This window comes from Stomoxys calcitrans, chromosome 5 (assembly GCF_963082655.1).
Source record: "Stomoxys calcitrans chromosome 5, idStoCalc2.1, whole genome shotgun sequence".
Taxonomy (NCBI): Eukaryota; Metazoa; Arthropoda; class Insecta; order Diptera; family Muscidae; genus Stomoxys; species Stomoxys calcitrans.
In genome coordinates this window covers 52305267-52324306 of record NC_081556.1, presented here as the reverse complement: position 1 = coordinate 52324306, position 19040 = coordinate 52305267, and the positions used below count along the sequence as shown (strand labels likewise).

The window sequence follows — 19040 nt, the reverse complement described above, 5'->3', positions numbered from 1 at the left end:
AGGTTAGGTTAGGTTGGTTGAAAGAGGGTGCAGATATTTATCCGCCCTATGCCACTATGGACATACACCTAAGCCAGTATAATCGGCTTGTTGTGCGCCCTATTTAGCTTCTTGGGTGAAATTCGATTCGATTATGGTCCGAATCAGACCATAACTTGATATAGCTCTTTTGTAGACCTAAAACGAGATACCGGGAAAAGAACTCCACAAATGCAATCCATGGTGGAGGGTATATAGGATTCGGCCCGGTCGAACTTAGCACGGTTTTATTTGGTATTGATTCAAATGACAAAAATATGCTGAAGTAATCTAAAATTCAGAATCCCTTCACTCGATATGACCACCTTTCGCCTTGACTATTGCTTTGAGTCGGTCAAAAACAAGTTGCAAACTATACGAATGCAATCTGTCGGTACTTTGGCCCATTCCCGTACAATGGCTTTTTTCACCGCATCCATTCTGGATTTTGTTTTTATTATTTACCTTGCTTTCTAAAATGGCCCAACGTGATTTTTTAGTCGTTCTTGGTTGGTTCTTTGGCGGCTCCAAAGCCGCTTCCAAAAGGAGGACCATTATCATTGAGCTTAAACTTAAATCGAACAACACACAATGATATGTGAGAAGAATTTGCCGAGCAGTAGCCAGGGCAAAAAGTGACCATATTGAGCAAAAGTGAATGGATTCGGAAAATTAGGTTAGGTTGAAAAGAGAGTGCAATTTAAGAGGGTGGAATTTAGGTCACTTCCACACATTTTTGTCATTTGATGCAATTGAAAACAGTTTCAATTAAAAAAAAAATATGATAGTTTGAATTGGAAATACATTTTTACCCTATATTAATGTCCGATATCTTACCTTGACAATTGATCGATTTTGTAATGCCTTACGGCTAAAGCTGTATCACCACTGGCCGCACGCAAAGCATTGCGTACATCTAGTTCCTGTGCATTTGGTCCCAAATCTTGCATCATTTGTTGAAGTTTCTGTTGCTCCCTCTCGAATTCTGAGGGTACAGGTGCATATAAACTACTGCTGCCTTCCATTTGTGACTCTTGTTGTCGTTTTAATTTTTCCAAACGTCTTTGTATCTGCTGCGCCGACAACTGCGGTGGTGCTAAGGGTGCAGGACGATGAGGTCGCAGATAATCATCTACAGCTACTTCATCGTAAATGGCAGGCTGTGTATTAACTCCAACACCACCACCACCAACAATAGAACCATTTGAATAAATTTGACCATTTCCTAGATTGGATACATGACTTAAAGGCACTTGCCCATAGTAGGTGGATGGTGTGGGGGCCACAGTATCATATATACCAGGTCCTGTAACACTCCCATACATTGAAGCGGCAGATGCATAAACCTGATTAGCATTTTTGGGCGGAACGACCCGATTTGAAATCGCGACAAAGCTATGATTGAGTCCATTCGTGGAGACTGCATTAGCGGGACTGGCCTGATAAAGTTCTTGATTCGAGTATAAATTTTCCGTTGTAGGCTGGGCATAATACTCTGACTGATTGGCCACTCGTTCGTACCATATACGATTCACCACACTCTGAGTATTTGAGGCGTTCACGTTAGAGGCTGCTGGGTTCTCTAAATTGTTTGGTTTCAGAGCCTCTTGTGCGGTTGCACTAATACTGCTGCCATACAGGCCTTGCCTCTCGGAATTTTGCATTTTTGGCGATGCACCATTATTTGAAGATGGACTTGAGTGATTTGAAAGTGAATTAGCAGCGGCTGCGTTTTTCAGGGGTGTTAGATTCTGTTTGTGGGCATAAACAGCTTCTTTATTGGCATACATTTGTGTTGAGTTCCTTTCAAAATCGCTCTGTCCCTTATTAGAGTACATATCCTTTTCTAATTCTGCAATGAAATTCTTGTCTAATACTACTTGAGAGTCATTCACTGAGGAGGCTTGAGTGGTGCTTTGTTTTTCCAAGGAGAGAGTGCTTAAATTTCTTTGTAGCGCTGAATCTTCGGCAGCAGAAATTGCTGTCGCCTGTATGGGAGTAGCCTCATATTGCCGGTGGCTTGGAAGATTTTTGCTTGCCTCGGAAGTCATTTGCGGTATGTTTTCTTTGTTGCCCGTTAAGGAGATATTGGAAGCTGTGGAGATAGATACGCCAAAGAGACTTTTTCTCGCCGATGGACTATTGTAATTGGAGTTTTGCAGGGAAGTATTTCTAAAAGAGATAAGGCGATAGTGTTTTAATGATTTGCAATAAATGATAATAATACTAATATTTATATATAGTTCTAAAATTAGAGTTTTTTTATGGGTATATAAACTATAAGACTGAAGGGTGTTAAACATAATTTTAGGTTATTATATTCTAACCAATTCCCCAATCAATGACTGTTCCATCTTTTCTGGTGGACGGTTATGTAGAGGAGGATTTTGTAGAGGAGGATTTTGTAGAGCAGGATAAGAAATGTATTACTAGCAGAGGCTTCGATTAGTTATATTGTCACAAAGGTTAGGTTAGAAACCTGGATTGGAGATCTATGTCTATTGTGTTCGCCCTAGAAGAAGGTAGAAGAGAGAAAGTAGATATTGAAACGGAGACGGTCCAATTCGCATGAAAAAAAAGTTGGGATAAAAGTGGCATACCAATGAGAAACACTCACTGGCGACAGAATGTATTTTACATGCGGATCAAGGAATACAGAAAGATGATCCGAGCGACAAAACGTGCCTCCTGGAAGCTTTTCTGTGAACAAGTCGATACCGTTACTGACGCTGTCAAGGTGAAAAAGTTTCTCTCAGAAAACCCATGAACAAACTGCAACGTTAGTAGATGACATAAGTGTGAGGCAGCCACTGCGGTTGTGAGAATTAAGGCGATGGGAGAATGGATAGAAGGTAGGAGCAGATCATGCCATCGCGGCAAACCTGGAAGGAACTGAAGAAGTTTCGGATTGAATACTTGAAACGACATTTGAGGTGGAGGGCGATCCACTCCTACCAGCGCCAACGTCTTGGATTGACGGAAACCTGTTTATGCCATCTGGAAGTTCATGCAACATGGATGAATCAAACTTAGAGGACAGAGTGGGTCTGGGGGTTTACTTTGAGATCACAGGGACTGAGGTCTGTTTAAGACTGCCTGCCCATTACATTGGCTATCAGGGCCACACATCTTTTATTGGGATCAAACCTCATCCACAAAATTGTGTCTCCTTTCTTCGCCGCTTCGGCGAACTGTCGTTTAATACTTGTCCTCTGAGCCGATGAAAAACCATTACAATTTACCCTGAACGAAGTTTCAAACTAAAGGAAGATTTTTTTACCAATTATCTTTTTGGCAACACTGGTTTAAAAAGCTCACGCACATTTCGTGTTTTATTTCACTGTCAAACATTTTCAGTTGGGTCTATAATTTAACCATGAATCGTCTTACAAAGAAACAACTCTTGCAAATTATTGAATCTATCATCAAAATGCGTGCTCCATTAAGAAAGTTCATTCAGTGACGAAGCACACTTTTAGCTCAATGGGTATGTAAATAAGCAAAACTGTCGATTTTGGAGTGAAGATCCTCCAGAGCTACCAATGCATCCAGCAAAAGTCACAGTTGGAGCGGTTTATGGGCTGGTGGCATCATTGGACCGTACTTCTTCAAATATGATGCGAATAGTAGCGTAACTGTGAATTATGAACGCTACCGTGAGGTGATATCTAACCTTTTTTTGCCCAAAATGCAAGACCTTGACTAGCATGACACGTGGTTTCAACAAGACGGTGCCACATAACACGCGTAACAATACACTTATTGAGAGGCGAGTTCGGTGAACATTTTATTTTACGTTCGGTACAGGTCAATTGGCCTAGATCGTTTTGAAAAACGTTCCTATAGCTCTTTAAAAATCATCCCTAACATCCACTGCGCCAAAATGTTCCAGGCGCTTGGCCGAGACGGTAGATCTTCGCTGATGCTGAAAAATCTATATGTACCGGGAGTTGAATAGTAGATAAGGTCATTTGTCTCTCGAGTCGTAATGTTTAAGATGTCAGGAAAATAGTCATAATAATAAGCCAAGACATATGAAAATACTGCTCCTCCCAAGCCTTGTTGGAGAATTTCCCAATGCTGGGTATGCATGCATTTTACATATTGAAGGGTACGACGACTGCTTTGTGTGCGCCCCATACGAGCTGAGGTCTCAACTAGCCATAAAACGGTTCTCGTGGCTCTTGATCTCTCGAAGGCTTTCAATGTGGTTAGCCATGACCCAAATTTTTGAGGACATTGGCAATATGTCTATCCTCTCGGGACTGAAACGTTGGATCGCAAACTATATGTGGATTAACATCAGTAAGCGGAATTTAAATTAAGAAATCGAAGCCCCGTAGGATGAAAGAGGAAATTCCCCAAGCTGCGGTGACATATTTTCCTGTCTTCTATCTCCCTGCTAACAGCTACCAAGTGGTACCGTCCTTGATAAACACGCGCCAGTATTAATGGGGCATGCAAGTATTTGTATTTTACGTTCGAATTTCCCCGTAAACAGCACAGCACACAAACGGTATTTTATTGTTTTCTATGTGACGTGTGTTATCATAATTGTGAACGCACTCTTACATTAATCATCGAACTGTCACTGCCAATTCATTCAGTAAACTCAACATTTTCATCATGGTAAAGTACACGAACGAACAACTTCTCCAAGTCATAAAAATTAACTACCGAAATTCGGAGTCGGTGACCGCTACTTTAAGAACAAAACCATATTCAGCAACGAAGCTCATTTTTGGCTAAGTGGGATCGTCAATAAGCTAATGCGTTATTGGTGATCCACATGTGCTTCACGACAATTCATCTAAAAAAATAACTGTTTGGTGCGGTTTGCATGCCGGCGGCATCTTTAGTCCATACTTCTTCATCGACGTCAACCATGCTCACTGATTATTTTTGGCCTGAATTTCAGGATATAGACCTGGACGATATGTGGATTCAATAGGACGGAGCCACAAGCCACACAGCACACGTTAAAATGATTTATTGAAGAGTACGATTTTTAGGAGTGTTGTCGCAAGAAACGGTCATCGAGTCATTGGTCTATGCCAACAAGCTGACGACGTTGGAAGAGCTCAGAGCCAACATTGAACGGGCAATAACGCCTGTTTCGGCTGAAATGTGTGACCGAGTCATCGAAAATTGGTTCTAACGCACTGGCAGATGCTAAAGTGCCCGCGGTGGCCATATGAACGAAATCGAAAATAAAATTGATCAATAACGGAAATAGAAAACTAGTTCCATTCATAAATGTTTTGAATGTACTTCAAGCCGATAACAAATTTACTGAAATTTCTCAAATGGTTTGCGTTCTATTTAAAAAAATGTCAAGTCCTTATAGGAAAACCCGATACTTGTCAATTAATCGTAGATGAGCTTCTGCATACTTTAGAAGTATTTTACAAGTTTTGTAGCTTTGGCAATTATTTGGCACTTGAGATTATAAATGTTTATGATTCTAGGAAGAATAGGGTTTCAATAGGTTTGAATTCAAAATAACATTTTGCCCACGCAACATCATCTTAAGATTGATTTTATTGTGACTTTACAATAATTCCCTGTGGATGGCACTTTTTAATTTTCAAGTTTCTCATGACATACCTTAGGGGAGTATCCTGTTGCTGCGGCTGTTGTTGCTGCTGCGGCTGCGGCTGTTGCATTTTCATCACATTAGAGTATAAAGCGTTAATATCGTCATTGGTACCAGTCACATTTATTCTACTTGTATCGAAGGGATCACGTTGTTGTTGTTGCTGCTGCTGCTGCTGTTGGGAAAATTCCATTGTATTAGAGTATGTGGGTGGCATTTGATAAGGAGGAGGCTGCAGGCGAGAAGGAGATGCACCATAATCAAAGTGCGCCTGCGACTGCATTTGGGTCGTTTGTGTTGGGGTGGGTGGCATTATTGTTGAGTTGTCATTTTCCGCAAACTCATCGCCTTCCGTGGGTACATCAATGGGGGCATCTAGAATACAAAACGAACTATCGACATGCATCGAAGAACTTTCTCTCAAGTGCAATAGTTGCTGTGAGTTTTGGGCAGGAGGAGGTCCAGCGCCACCGAATTCGGGGGAAATATCGATGAGTAAACCTTCTTGCTGCTGCTGTTGTTGTTGTTGGGGCGGTGGCGGTCTTTGTGGCCCAGTTTTCTTCTTATTTCCTCCAGACTGCTGTTGTCGCTGCTGCATTTCCACAGCCCTCTCATTGACCAATTTGTTATAGGAAAATTGTTTACTAACCACCGACTTTCGTTCTTTAGCATGATGTAAATTTTGTAGAGATTGCGGCTGCAATGAAGCCGTTTTGCGTGCTCTCTCGGCATGCATTTCACTGGCACTTGTGGCCATGGTGCCAGCACCACCCCAACAGAAACCGAAGGGAGACCCTGAATGACCTGTGGCTCTGAGGTTTTCGTGTGTATGTCGTATGAGATCACTGTTGGTTGGTTTACTTTTCTCAAGTATTTGACGAGGAAAGACGCCAATTTCAAAAGTTCTTTGGTTCTGTCCTTTGATAAGCTTCAATTCGGATCGGCCGTCAATGATAGTAATGCTATCACCACCCTCTATAGCAAGGCGATTGGGTTCGTTAAAGGCCTTTGCGGCTTTGACAATTTGAGGTGAGGCGCCAACTAGGAATTCTCTATAATGCAAAAGGGGAGTGTTAACACAGAAATTATGCTTCAGTCAAAACTTACTTTATGGCTGCAAAAGTGGGCCTTTCCGCTGGCGTTTTGTCCCAGCATTGCAACATTAACTCATAGACATCTGGCGGACATGCATCAGGATGGTGTAGGCGTTCACCTTCTCTGTCAATTTTGCGCAAAATTTGAGAACCATTTAAACCCACCCAGGGGTCTTCACCAAAGGTAAACATTTCCCACAGAGTAACCCCAAACATCCATGTGTCGGAAGCATGGGAAAATTGCCGGAATCTTAACGACTCGGGAGCACACCAAGGAAAAGGTACCTTTTTATGTTCTGACATAACATAGCAATCATCCTCCTGAGGCAAGGCCCTCATTAAACCGAAATCGCCAATTTTGATTTTATTCCCAGAAGCTAAAAGAACATTACGGCAAGCCAAATCACGATGAAGGAAACGTTTGTGTTCCAAATAGGCCATGCCGGTCGAAATCTGTACAGACCAATTCCAAATGGTGGTTAGAGGAGTTTGCTTCAACTGTTTCCGCAAAGTATCCAGCAATGAGCCTCTTTCAGCCAATTCGGTTATCATCATCATGGGCTGGGAAAGCACCACACCATATAAACGCACCAAGTTTGAATGATCCAAGGCATGCATAGCTTGAACTTCACGAAAGAAATCCTCGATAATACCAGGCTGGGTAAGGTTGTCGGCCTTTAAGACCTGCAATGGATAGGAAACGGGGAAAATTACTTAATTTTAACACAGTTAAATACTTAATACGCACCTTAACCGCTACTGGAAGCACTTTACCATTCGCTGCTGCAAGCCATTCACCCCGACGCACCACACCAAAGGAACCATCTCCTAATTTGTTGCCCAATGTGATGTCCTTCTCATGTATAAGACAAGTTAGCTGAGTATTGTTTTGTTCTTTATTGGTGGCATTTGAAGATTTCTTAGATGAGGGCTGTTTGCCACCACCAATAAGCTTAGAGAGAATATTTTTACGCCACTGATGGGCCTTTTTCTTGCGTACAGCTTCCATCAATCGTCTAATGGCGGGTTTGCCCAGTCCACAGCGTTCCAAATCCTCGGGTTGCACATAATCGAAATGTGCCAGGCGCGTGACTTGCAAATCATCTCGTATACGTTCTAGGAACTGTTCCAATTGCACCTCCTTGAGGAGATCTTCCAACCATTCGGTGTCTGCGACACTTTCCAAGTGACTAGAAGATGACATGGTGGCAAATGGCGGCGATGACGGCGGGAATACGAACAACTACTAACTTAGGAATCTAAAAGAGAACAAAACAACAGAAGTAGAATCTAATCAAAATGTTTAATTAAGAGCCCCATACATTTGTATAAACATGTGTGAGCTAGAGTTTAATATATTAAACTAACCAGATTTTATTTCTTGGAATCACTTAATTCGTTTTGACGTACATAGATTCTGTCATACGTCATAAACAATACCCATACTAACTTTTAAAAAGAGTAACATACTCGAGCGCTGCTAAGAGAATAATATGTTCTCTTACTCTTACAATAACAAATTGACTTTCAATGCCATTTTTTTAGGAAACCCCCCTACTATTCCAAAAATGGTTTTTTTCCCCCACGTTACTGACCCACAAAGCCAACGATAAAGAAAGCCAACAACTAAAATGTAAACAAAAAAATCGACTTAGAAACGAATGAGGAAAAGCAACAAAACAAAAAGCATTGGACAAAAGTGGGAATGACGAGGTAAATAACAATAACATTAAAAAAGTTTTAAAACTTGTCTATGACATGCATACAACCCCAGAATAAATAAAAAGCTTGTCACAATGACAACGAGGGTGGTATGATTCATGGAGAGAAAGGTTTAAGCGAAAGGAAGGCAACAGATAATTTTAAATCAATTTCAAATTCGTCTGAAATAAAATATTTAAAGTTACATGACGGAACTTTCTATGAAAATGAAATATTCTGAGAAATTTTAACGAAAACTTTTCGCAAATAAATAACTGGATTTTTATTTCAAGACTCGTAACTAAAATGTTTGAGTTCCTAATTTTGAGTTCGCAACTACATACTCGACATTCAGAACAAGGTTTATAATTACGGAATTTATGGTGAATAAATCCTTGAGGAGCTTCAAATCATTTAAGTCAGCCGACCCTCATGGAATATTTCCGGCGTTACTACAGAAAGAGACAGACTACCTGGCGCCTCATCTGGCCAACATTTTCACAGCGTGCCTAGGACTTGCCTGACAGGAGGCAAGGGTGGTGTTTATACCCAAGCCCGGCAAGGCAAGTTATGCGACACCAAAGGCCTTCAGACCTATAAGCCTTACGTCCTTTCTACGCAAAACCATGGAACGTATTGTGGACACCATGGTAAAGAGTAGGACATCAAGCAAACTGCTCAAATACAAACAGCATGCTTATTTCAAGGGATGGTCAATGGAGGCTGCCTTGTGCATAAAATAGAAGAATCCTTCGATGCCAAAACGTACACACTGGCGGTATGCATTGACATCGAGGGGACTTTTAACAATGTGCGGACCGACACACTGATCCAATCCTTAGACCAGTACTGGGTGGACCCGGTCCTTAGAGACTGGATAAACCATATGCTAAGGCACAGGTGGATAAATTGTGTGTCACATGGCATAAATATAAGGGAGAAAGTGGCACAGGGTACGCCACAGGGGGATTTGAACCCGTCTGCTACGCAGATGATGTTATAATACTTCTAAGGGGTAAGGATCCGAACGAACTATGCAGAAGGTCGAAAGGGTCTTGCATATGGCATATGATTGGGCTAGACCCAGAGGTCTTAATGTTAACCCAGAGAAAACTGAAATATGCCTCTTCACGAGGAAGACGAAGGTGGGCCAATATCTGACAAGGTCAAATACTTAGGTGTGATCTTGGAAAGGAAATTGAATTGGAAGTCTCACATTCAGGAGCTTTCGAGAAGGCTCACAGATGTTGGGCACTATGTAGACGAGCCGTAGGCTCGAAATGGGGCCTGAATTTGAGGATAGTCCACTGGCTGGCTCTACAGGAGCGTAATTAGATCAATACTTACTTATGCTTCAGTAGTTTGATGGACTGCTATGGAGAAAAAGTGCAACATAAGGATCATACAACAGGTTCAGAAAACATGTTGTCTAGGCATAGGCGGAGTGATGAGGACCATCACCCGCTAGGGCACTGGAGACCATTCTAGATATCCGACCAATTGACATACAGATTAAGTGTGAGACAGCAACTCCGGCGATGAGATTTAAGGCGATGGGAGAATGCATTGAGGATGGGAGCAGCTTATACCATCGCGGTATAATCGAGGCGACGATAGGAAACCTGGAAGTGCGCAATTCTTATCCGATTTGGCTGAAATTTTGCACGACGTATTTTGTGATGACTTCCAACAACTGTGTTAAGAATAGTTCAAATCGGTCCATAACCTAATATAGCTGCCATATAAACCGATCTTGGGTCTTGACTTCTTGAGCTTCTAGAGATCCCAATTATTATCCGATTTGCTAGAGGGCGGAATTATTACCCGATTTAGCTGAAATTTTGCATGAGGTGTTTCGATATGACATTCAACAGCTGTGCTAAGAAAAGTTCAAATCGGCCCATAACCTGATATAGCTGCCATACAAACCGATCTGGGGTCTTGACTAATTGAGCCTCTACAGGGAGCAATTATTATCCGATTTAGCTGAAATTTTGCATAAGGTGTTTCGTTAGGACATTTAACAACTGTGCTAAGAATAGTTCAAATCGGTCCATAACCTGAAGTAGCTGCCATATAAACCTATATGTGATCTTGACTTCTTGAGCCTCTAAAAAGCGCAAGAATTATCCGATTTGGCTGAAATTTTGTACAACGGCTTCTCCCATGACCTTTAACATACGTGTCGAATATGGTATGAATCGTTTTACTAGATTTGGTTGAATTTTACACAATGACTTCTACTATGGTCTCCAATATTCAATATTCTTTTATCTTTTGTTTGCCTAAAAACAGATACCGTGGAAAGAGCACGACAAAGGTGACCTATGGTGGAGGCTATATAAGATTCGGCCCTGCCGAACTTAGCACGCTTTTACTTGTTTCATAATGTATAGAAATTAATACCACATAAATATGCTACAAAGACGGTCACGACGAGTTTAGCCAACTTATGAAACTTGTACCAATGGCTCCGATGTATATATGTACAAGGAATCTATTGATCAGCTTTTATTCCAAAATTAATTTCTCGCTTTGGAAAAATGCCTAATTTGCAAACATAAATAAAAGCATAAAACAAAAAAAAGCAATCATTTTTTTGACAGTTCAACTGAAAGTACATAGTTTCAATATTTGTATTTAAAATAACAGATTTTGTTAGTTGAAAATGCAGACGGAAAGGATTGCTAAAACAGCGGCCTTTTGTTTGCCAAAACAGCAGCCTTTGTTAGCTGAAACAGCAATAATATGCGCTTTCCCATTTTTAAAAGACAAAAACTGTTGCTTTAGCATGCACTTTACTTTTTGAATAACAAATTTCGTTGAGTGTATGCTTTGTAAGTTCAGTAGAGGAAATAAAATAACACAATTGAGACATGTTAAATTTTTAAAATATTTCAGCAATAATTATTTGCTAAAACAGCAAATATTTTCTGCTGTTTTCAGTCAGCAAAATGTTTATTTTAGCCTCAAAATTTCAAAAATGCTTCAAAACCTTATATATTACAACTTATCTTTTAGTGCTAAAGGTTTTCCAAATACAATTTTATCAAACCTTCTACAATTTAATTATTTTTCAAATTAACACCAGAAATTTACATTTGTATAAAGGAATTGCTTTAACAATAGTTTAAATGTTAAAATAAATGTTGAATATAAAACCAACAGACAATGCTTGCTAATATCAGCAGACAATGTTTGCTGATATCAGCAAACTTATTTCTCTGGGTGTAGTTATTTAATAACTTGATGTAAACTTCGATTTAAATTATTCCCTTTTCTGAATTTACTTTAGTTGTAATTCCGGTAAATACTCAATTATAAAAATTTTAAATATATTTATTTTAATTTATATATTTTTTTTTTTATTTCAAGCCTGTTTCACATTTTTTTAAAATTCTGTAAATAACAGAATAGGATAGAAAACGATTTTTAAAATTTATGGAAATGTGTGATGTCATTAAATACAATAAAAATGCTTTGACGAAAAATTCCGATCACTGTGCAACTAATTCACGGTCACTGTTCTTTTTTTTCTAAATAGTCACCCAATAAGGAAAGCAAGCGTCAGTCAGAATTTAATTGGTATTCATGTCAAATGATAAAAGGGGAACTACTTGTACAGGCCAGTCAACACCAAAACAAAATTCAATTGTTATATACACACGTACTTTTATAATTATTTTTGTTATTATTTAACACTACAATAATAAATATAAACACAATGAAAATAAATAAAAAATATTTTCTTATCTTTTCCCGGTATGATGGACACATGAGTATCACGGCTGTGGAGGTACACAACTGCCTCAATGCATTTCAGTTCTAAAAAAGCGTGCCATCTATAGCTTTGAAATGTCTGTCTGAGACTCGGCAGATCTGTCGCATATCTGTTGCACTGGAAATGTTTTCATTTGTACATAGAAATGTTTAAGAAAAGCGCTCTGCGGCTGCTGTCGCCCAGTTCAAAGATTTTCAAGATCAAGAGCATGATGTTGAGATTTAAAAGCAATTACGACGATTGAATAAAATATAAAGAGAGGATGCAGGTGTGTGGAATATGAAACCAACGGATTAGTCGAATGAGTTGAAATTAAAATGCAATTCAAAACAAATAATCGCTGTTTTGCAATCCGAAAGGTCTTACCGAACGGACTATACCTGGTTAGTAATCACCCCAATAGTTACCAGTTAATATATTCCACGATCGCTGAGATCACCGCTTTAAATAGAAGAAGCTCGATATCTCTGTTTACGGTAATAAACCCAAAACAGGGGTATTTATTTTACAACTTTGATGGAACACGGAATAGTGAGTTGTGTTAGACCCATCAAAATTCTTGTCGAATATGGTTAAGATCAGACCATAATATGACATCTTTTTTGTCTGTTTTTATACCTACCACCGTAGGATAGGGGGTATATTCATTTAGTCACTTCGTTTGCAACACATCGAAATATCAATTTCCGACCCTACAAAGTATTTATATATTTTATATAAATATATTTTTCGGATCGTCGTAAAATTCCAAGACGATTTAACGATGTCCGCGTGTCTGTCCGTCCGTCTGTTGTAATCACTCTACAGCCTTCAAATTTAGATATTGAGCTGAAATTTGGCACAGAAACGTCTTTTTGATGCACGCTGGTTAAGTTTTTGAACGGGCAAAATCGGACCATATTTGGATATAGCTGCTATATAGATCGATTTTCCGATTAAGGGTCTAATGCCCATAAAAGCTTTATGTTTTATCTAATTTCCCTGAAATTTGAAACAGTGAGTAGTTTTAGGCCTCCCAACATTCGACCCAAATATGGTTCAGATCTGACTATATTTAGATATAGCTGCCATATAGACCGATCTGCCGATAAAGGGTCTAAAGTCCATAAAAGCTTAATTTTTAACCGATTTCGCTGAAATTTGAAACAATGAGTAGTTTTAAGCCATCCAACATCCGACCCAAATATGGTTTAGATCGCACTATATTTAGATATACAATAGCTGTGATTTTTTTAAGCCTTTAAGGGTGCCATAAAAAGCGAATGTATTATCCGATTTCGTTGAAATTCGACGTAGTGACTTATGTTGGGCTTGTCGACATCCGTGTCCTTTATGGTTCACATCGGTTTATATTTGGATATAGCTGCCAAAAGGACCAATATTTTGTTCTACCAAATAGAACAGTGACTTATTTTTGTTACAGGTGGTGGGTATCCAAAGTTCGGCCCGGTCGAACTTAATTCCTTCTTACTTGTTTTATTTCATACTAGCTGACCCGGGCTCGCTCCGCTGCGCCTTCTTTTACTTTTATGGAACAAAAGTTTCCTTGGAATATTTATTTTCGACAATTTAAGAGCTTTTAGTGAAATACCATGCTACCAAAATAGTATATCGCTTGACTAACAATTTAACAAAATAAGTGTCTTTGTCCGAATCCCATATAATATTTACTGGTCTACGAATTTAAGTTTGGATGTAAGGTGTACTATTGGGTTGCCCAAAAAGTAATTGCGGATTTTTCATATAGTCGGCGTTGACAAATTTTTTCACAGCTTGTGTCTCTGTAATTGCATTCTTTCTTCTGTCAGTTATCAGCTGTTACTTTTAGCTTGCTTTAGAAAAAAAGTGTAAAAAAAGTATATTTGATTAAAGTTCATTCTTTTTTTTATTAAAAATGCATTTACTTTCTTTTAAAAAATCCGCAATTACTTTTTGGGCAATCCAATACATTCTGAAAATACTTCATTTCAGCTCGCTACTCTCATGATATCTGATTTAGGGGTGTTTTCGGGGGTGAGGTGATTCCCCAGGCACTCGGCCCTGAAAAAATATCAGCATCGTGCTCTTCTTCAAAAACCATTTATTTAAACCCCATATTGCCATTGGTTTAGGGGAGTTTACACGATGAGGCGTCCCCAAACACATGGCCCAAAATAGGTTATCAAATTCGTTTTCTAATCTTAAATACCACATATTGGCATGGTAGAAAATTTTTTACCCTTTGCGGGGTGTTTTGGGGAAGGGGTGATTCCCTAAATACATGGTCCTAAATTTGGATATCAAATTCGTGTTCTACTCCCAAATACCTTTATTTTAGCCCCATTTTGCGATGGTCACTAAAAAATTTCTGCTTGTGGGGTATTTTGGGAAAGGGGTTGACCTCCAGAAAATTGGTCCCGAAAGTGGCTATCAATTCTTGCTTGATATAAGATTTGTGCTTTACTCCCAAGGCCTTTCATTTGGGCCCCATGTGGCTATGGTCGAAAATGTGTCCCTTTTGGGGGAGGTTTTTTGGGAGAGGCGGCCCCCAAGCACTTGGTCTCATATTTGGATATCAGATTCGAATTCTACACTCAAATACCTTTTATTTAAGCCCCATATTCCCATGGTCAGTAAATAAGTCCTGTTTGGGGGGTGTTTTGGGGAAGGGGTGGACCCCCAGAAACGTGGTCCCACATTTGGATATCAGATTCGTATTCTACTCGCAAATACCTTTCATTTGAGTCCCATATTGCCATGGTCGGTAAATATGTCCGATTTAGGGGTGTTTTAGGGTTGGGGTGGTCCCCCTAGTACTTGGTTCGACAAATGGATATCAGATACGTTTTCTTATCCCCCTAGGTAGCCCATCCGAAATTTGGATACCAAAATTTTATTTTTAAGGTATTATATCTCCGAGATCTGGCGTTTCTGAAAATTAGGGTAAGGGTACTACAAAAAATGTAGTACCCTATTTTCACCACGGGATCATTATGCACCATCTGTGAATATTTCAAGAAAATCGGTTCAGCCGTTTCTGAGTCTATAAGGAACACACAAACATACAAACAAACAACCCTACAAACAAAAACAAATTGATTTTTATATATAAGATTTATATATAAAAAAACAGCTTACACGAACATGCGACGACAGAAAATAGAATGAAGCAACTTTGGGAGACAAGGTTGATCCAAGAGGACCTATTGGACTTTAAATAACTTCCTTCGTAGTCAAGTATTGTCAAAATTATCCTACACTCCGAATAATTCAATTGGGCTTTAATGAGTATTATCCCTATGTTCCACATGTCTATGGCGCCACGAAATAACTCCCCAAAACAGAAAATTAAATAAATCCCCAAAATTAGTTGATTCGATCGCGTATGTCTGCTTCTGATTTTCTGTCCTTTGTTATTTTGCCGCCAAGATAGGAAAAGTTATTAACATCTTCGATAGCATGGCCGTTTAAAGTAAGCAGAGTCAGATTTTTCATCATCATGAAATTTGGTCTAAACTATCTTTATTTTCAGGCCTACTTTGGCCGCGTTTTCATTCAAGCGTTTCAATTTTGCTTTTATGTGCTCAAAGCAATGCGTAAAGAAGCATATATCATCGGCGTAGTCTATGTCACCAATGAAGTCGTTTTTACCTCAGCGAATGCTATATGGTGTCTCAGCGTTTGTCGCTTTTTAGACGGGATCTAGTAAAAATTTAAAATAGTGTCGGCGATAGGATGAACCATGCTTCACTCCTTTATCGATCCCGAAAGAACGAATCTCTTTTTCATTTAAAGGGAACGAACCTCTGCATTCCTATACAGCTTCCTAATAAGCGTCACGATCTTTTCAGGATTGCCCTTATTCAACAGCGTGCTCCATATTGAACTTCGCGAAACTTTGTCAAAAGCTCGCTCGAAGTGGATCAATAAAAGAAATAGGTGTGTATTAACTTCTGCAGAATATTCAATGTTTATACGCAGGGGATTAATGCGGTTGGCACAATAACATCCTGGCCGAAAACCTACCTATTCCTTCCTCAAAATGCTGTCAAATGCAGGCGAAATATGCTCCAGAAGAAGACTTGCCATCACTTTATTTATTGCGTTTAGCAATGTAATCGCCCTCCAGTTTTTACACTGGCTGAGATCACCCTTCTTTGGGATTATGAACATGATCCCCTTCTTCCATTCCGAGGGGACATCGTTTGTATTCTAGGCCTCTCTGATTATTGGGGTTTGAGCTGGGGGTGTGCCCCACACCGCAACAGTTCGGTAGGAACGTTGTCAGGACCGGCTGATTTTCCGTTTTTGTGTGAGACCTGAACGGCCTCAATTTCTTTTTAGGTGGGTAGGGTAGTAAATATATCCCTGCTTGGGTTTCGGCACACCGGGGGATTAAGAGGGTCGGAGTTAATATTATCGGTTGTTGGTCCTTCGCAGCTGAAAAATCCTCTAATTGCTGTTCGGGTGCTGTAAATTCCGATCCGTCCACATCTTTTATTATTGCACTATATTCAGTCCTTGCTGTGGTTTTTGTTACACTTGATTTTGCCCATAGCAGAGCATTGCGTAGACGTTTCTGGTATTTTATTTCCACTATGGTATCGTTGCATATTCATGGTTTTTGGGATCGTCGAGCAATGCCTTCATTGGTGGACTTCTACGTACATGCTGCTGTTATGTTGGTCCATGACTGGGTGATATTTTGTAGTTTCTCAGTTAATATTGACTTGTTGTTGTTGTTTTAGCCACATTTGCACGTGGTGGTGGCAATCCTCTTCTAGCTCTTAAAGAAGAGCAACCTCGTTCCGGTCTATAGACCGATCGCAGTGGGAACATAATGGCCATTAGATATTTAAAGACGCCAAAAACTCACATCGAGCATCATAGGCACTCAGTATTTTCGCAAGAGCCGGTGCCACCCGGCCTCTCAGTGAGACTCTCCGCTCGATACCGCTGATTGACTGCGACTGTTGCAGCTACTCCGTATGGAGCATTCCACTATCCGCAACCTGTGGACGCGCCTGGTACCTCGCGGCTAAGCTTCTCATGACAGCGATAAACATCGCACAGATCAGACCTCAAATTACCAGCCTGTATGTGCTCATAGCTACCCCGTGCCGGGTGCTGACTTGTATTCGCTCACGGTTTCGGGTTTTTTAGATGAACGAGGCTGGACTTTGTGCTTTTTGTTTGAGTCCTTCTCGCGATGGCTGGCTGTAGACGTAGAGTGGCCGCTAAAAGCATGTGGTCACTATCGATGTCGGCCCCTCGTCTAGATTTTACATCCATCAGCGAACACAGAAAGAGTTTGCTGATAAGTACGAGGTCGATTTGATTACGGGTGTATCCATTTGGTGATGTGTATCCATTTGGTGAAGTATATTTGTGCATATTTTATATATATACCTGTGTTGTTATTGTATATGGTTCTGAGGCATGGGTACTTGTGAAAGCAGATGAGGCAGTGCTTGGAGTACTTGAGAGAAAGATTCTTTGTAAAATATATGGACCAGTTTGCGTTAATGGGGAATATAGGCGACGTATGAACCACGAGCTGTATGACGACGATAGCATAGTTACACGCATCAAAATACAACGGGTGCTTTGGCTAGGTCATGTTGTCAGTATGCATGAAGAAGCCCAGCCAAGAAGTCTTTTGAAGGCAAACACGGTGGTACACGCGAACCGAGAAGACCAAAAGCCCGATGGAAAGTTTAAGTGGTGGGAGACACCTCGAAACTTAGATTTTAGAATGAGCGCAGAAGATCGAGGCGCTTGGAACGCTATCCTACGTTCGGCTAGTGGAACAAATGTTCTGTCATGGACAAATTAAGTAAGTAAGAAGTAGACAGTTTTTGCTCGGAAATCAACCAATTTGTCGCCATTGTCATTCCTGGTGACGCCAAGTTTTTACACTCCCTTGATTGATTGTACATTATTGTTGTTGCCGCCCACCGTGGCATTAAAATACCTCATAACGATTTTAATGTACCCTATTGGTAGAGAACGTGTCATTGAGCGGAGTTGGGAATAGTATTGAGCCTTTGTTTCGTCATCACATTTTGCAAAATGTTGAATTCAATCTTGCCGTCACGATGCGTTCAGATATGACTTTGTATGATCTCGCTTTGCTTTCGGCGACAATAGAAGATCGACCCCATTTATTCGGTGGATTTCATTGCATGTTACAATGAAGTGGTAGCCATCTTAAAGATCCATAGTTCCGGATTTCGTACTCCACTTAAACCGAGAATGTCTAGGTTGTATTGTAGTTTGACATCTCTTTCTGCACTTGGTCAAGTCTTGATGATTCTGAGAGAGTTTTGACGTTCCATGTTCCAAACATAAACCGTGTTCTGAATTCATAGGTCGTCATCCGGGGTTTGTCAGTTTCATTATTTCTTGTTGATGTTTCTGTAATCGTGATTTTTGGATGGACGGCGCATTGGTACTTAGTGCTGGGGTTGCAAGCGACCCTCTAGGCCGGGCTTTCTTGATGGTAAATCTTCTGAAAATCTGCGAGCGCCACCGTTGGCCATAGCTTTTGGCTCATCCACTGCCGATCCTATTGCACGGATCCATCGTGTTCGTATTCGTATACGTGCTTCTCCCTATCCACCACCTGGGGAGGCGTCCGATGGGGGAAGTAGCGTGGGGCAATTTTTTCGTGGAATTGTCCATGTATAAAAGTTCAATAAATGTTTTAGGTTTCAGGCCGAACACAAAACAAATAAGTTTGGCGTGGATCAGAGATGCATAAAGTAAAAATGAGATTGTATGCGTGAGCTAATCTCTATAATTTTTTTTAATTCTCTGACTAAAAATCAAATAATTTGACAAACCGAATAAAGTATTTTAAAAGTAAAAA

At 40.1% G+C, this 19040-nt stretch overlaps 1 protein-coding gene across 3 annotated transcripts in view; it reads right to left on the bottom strand.

Moving 5' to 3' along the window:
• Positions 1-19040, bottom strand: part of LOC106087483 (activated Cdc42 kinase Ack) — a 69593-nt gene that overhangs the window by 4408 nt on the left and 46145 nt on the right. For all 3 annotated transcript variants that reach the window (XM_059369110.1, XM_013252534.2, XM_013252535.2), the window contains 4 exons: positions 7457-7967; positions 6722-7392; positions 5626-6666; positions 856-2190 (listed from right to left, as the gene is read on the bottom strand). In XM_059369110.1, the coding sequence (XP_059225093.1) occupies positions 856-2190; positions 5626-6666; positions 6722-7392; positions 7457-7912 (3503 nt within the window). In that variant the 5' untranslated portion in view covers positions 7913-7967. The remainder of the gene's footprint in view (positions 1-855; positions 2191-5625; positions 6667-6721; positions 7393-7456; positions 7968-19040) is intronic.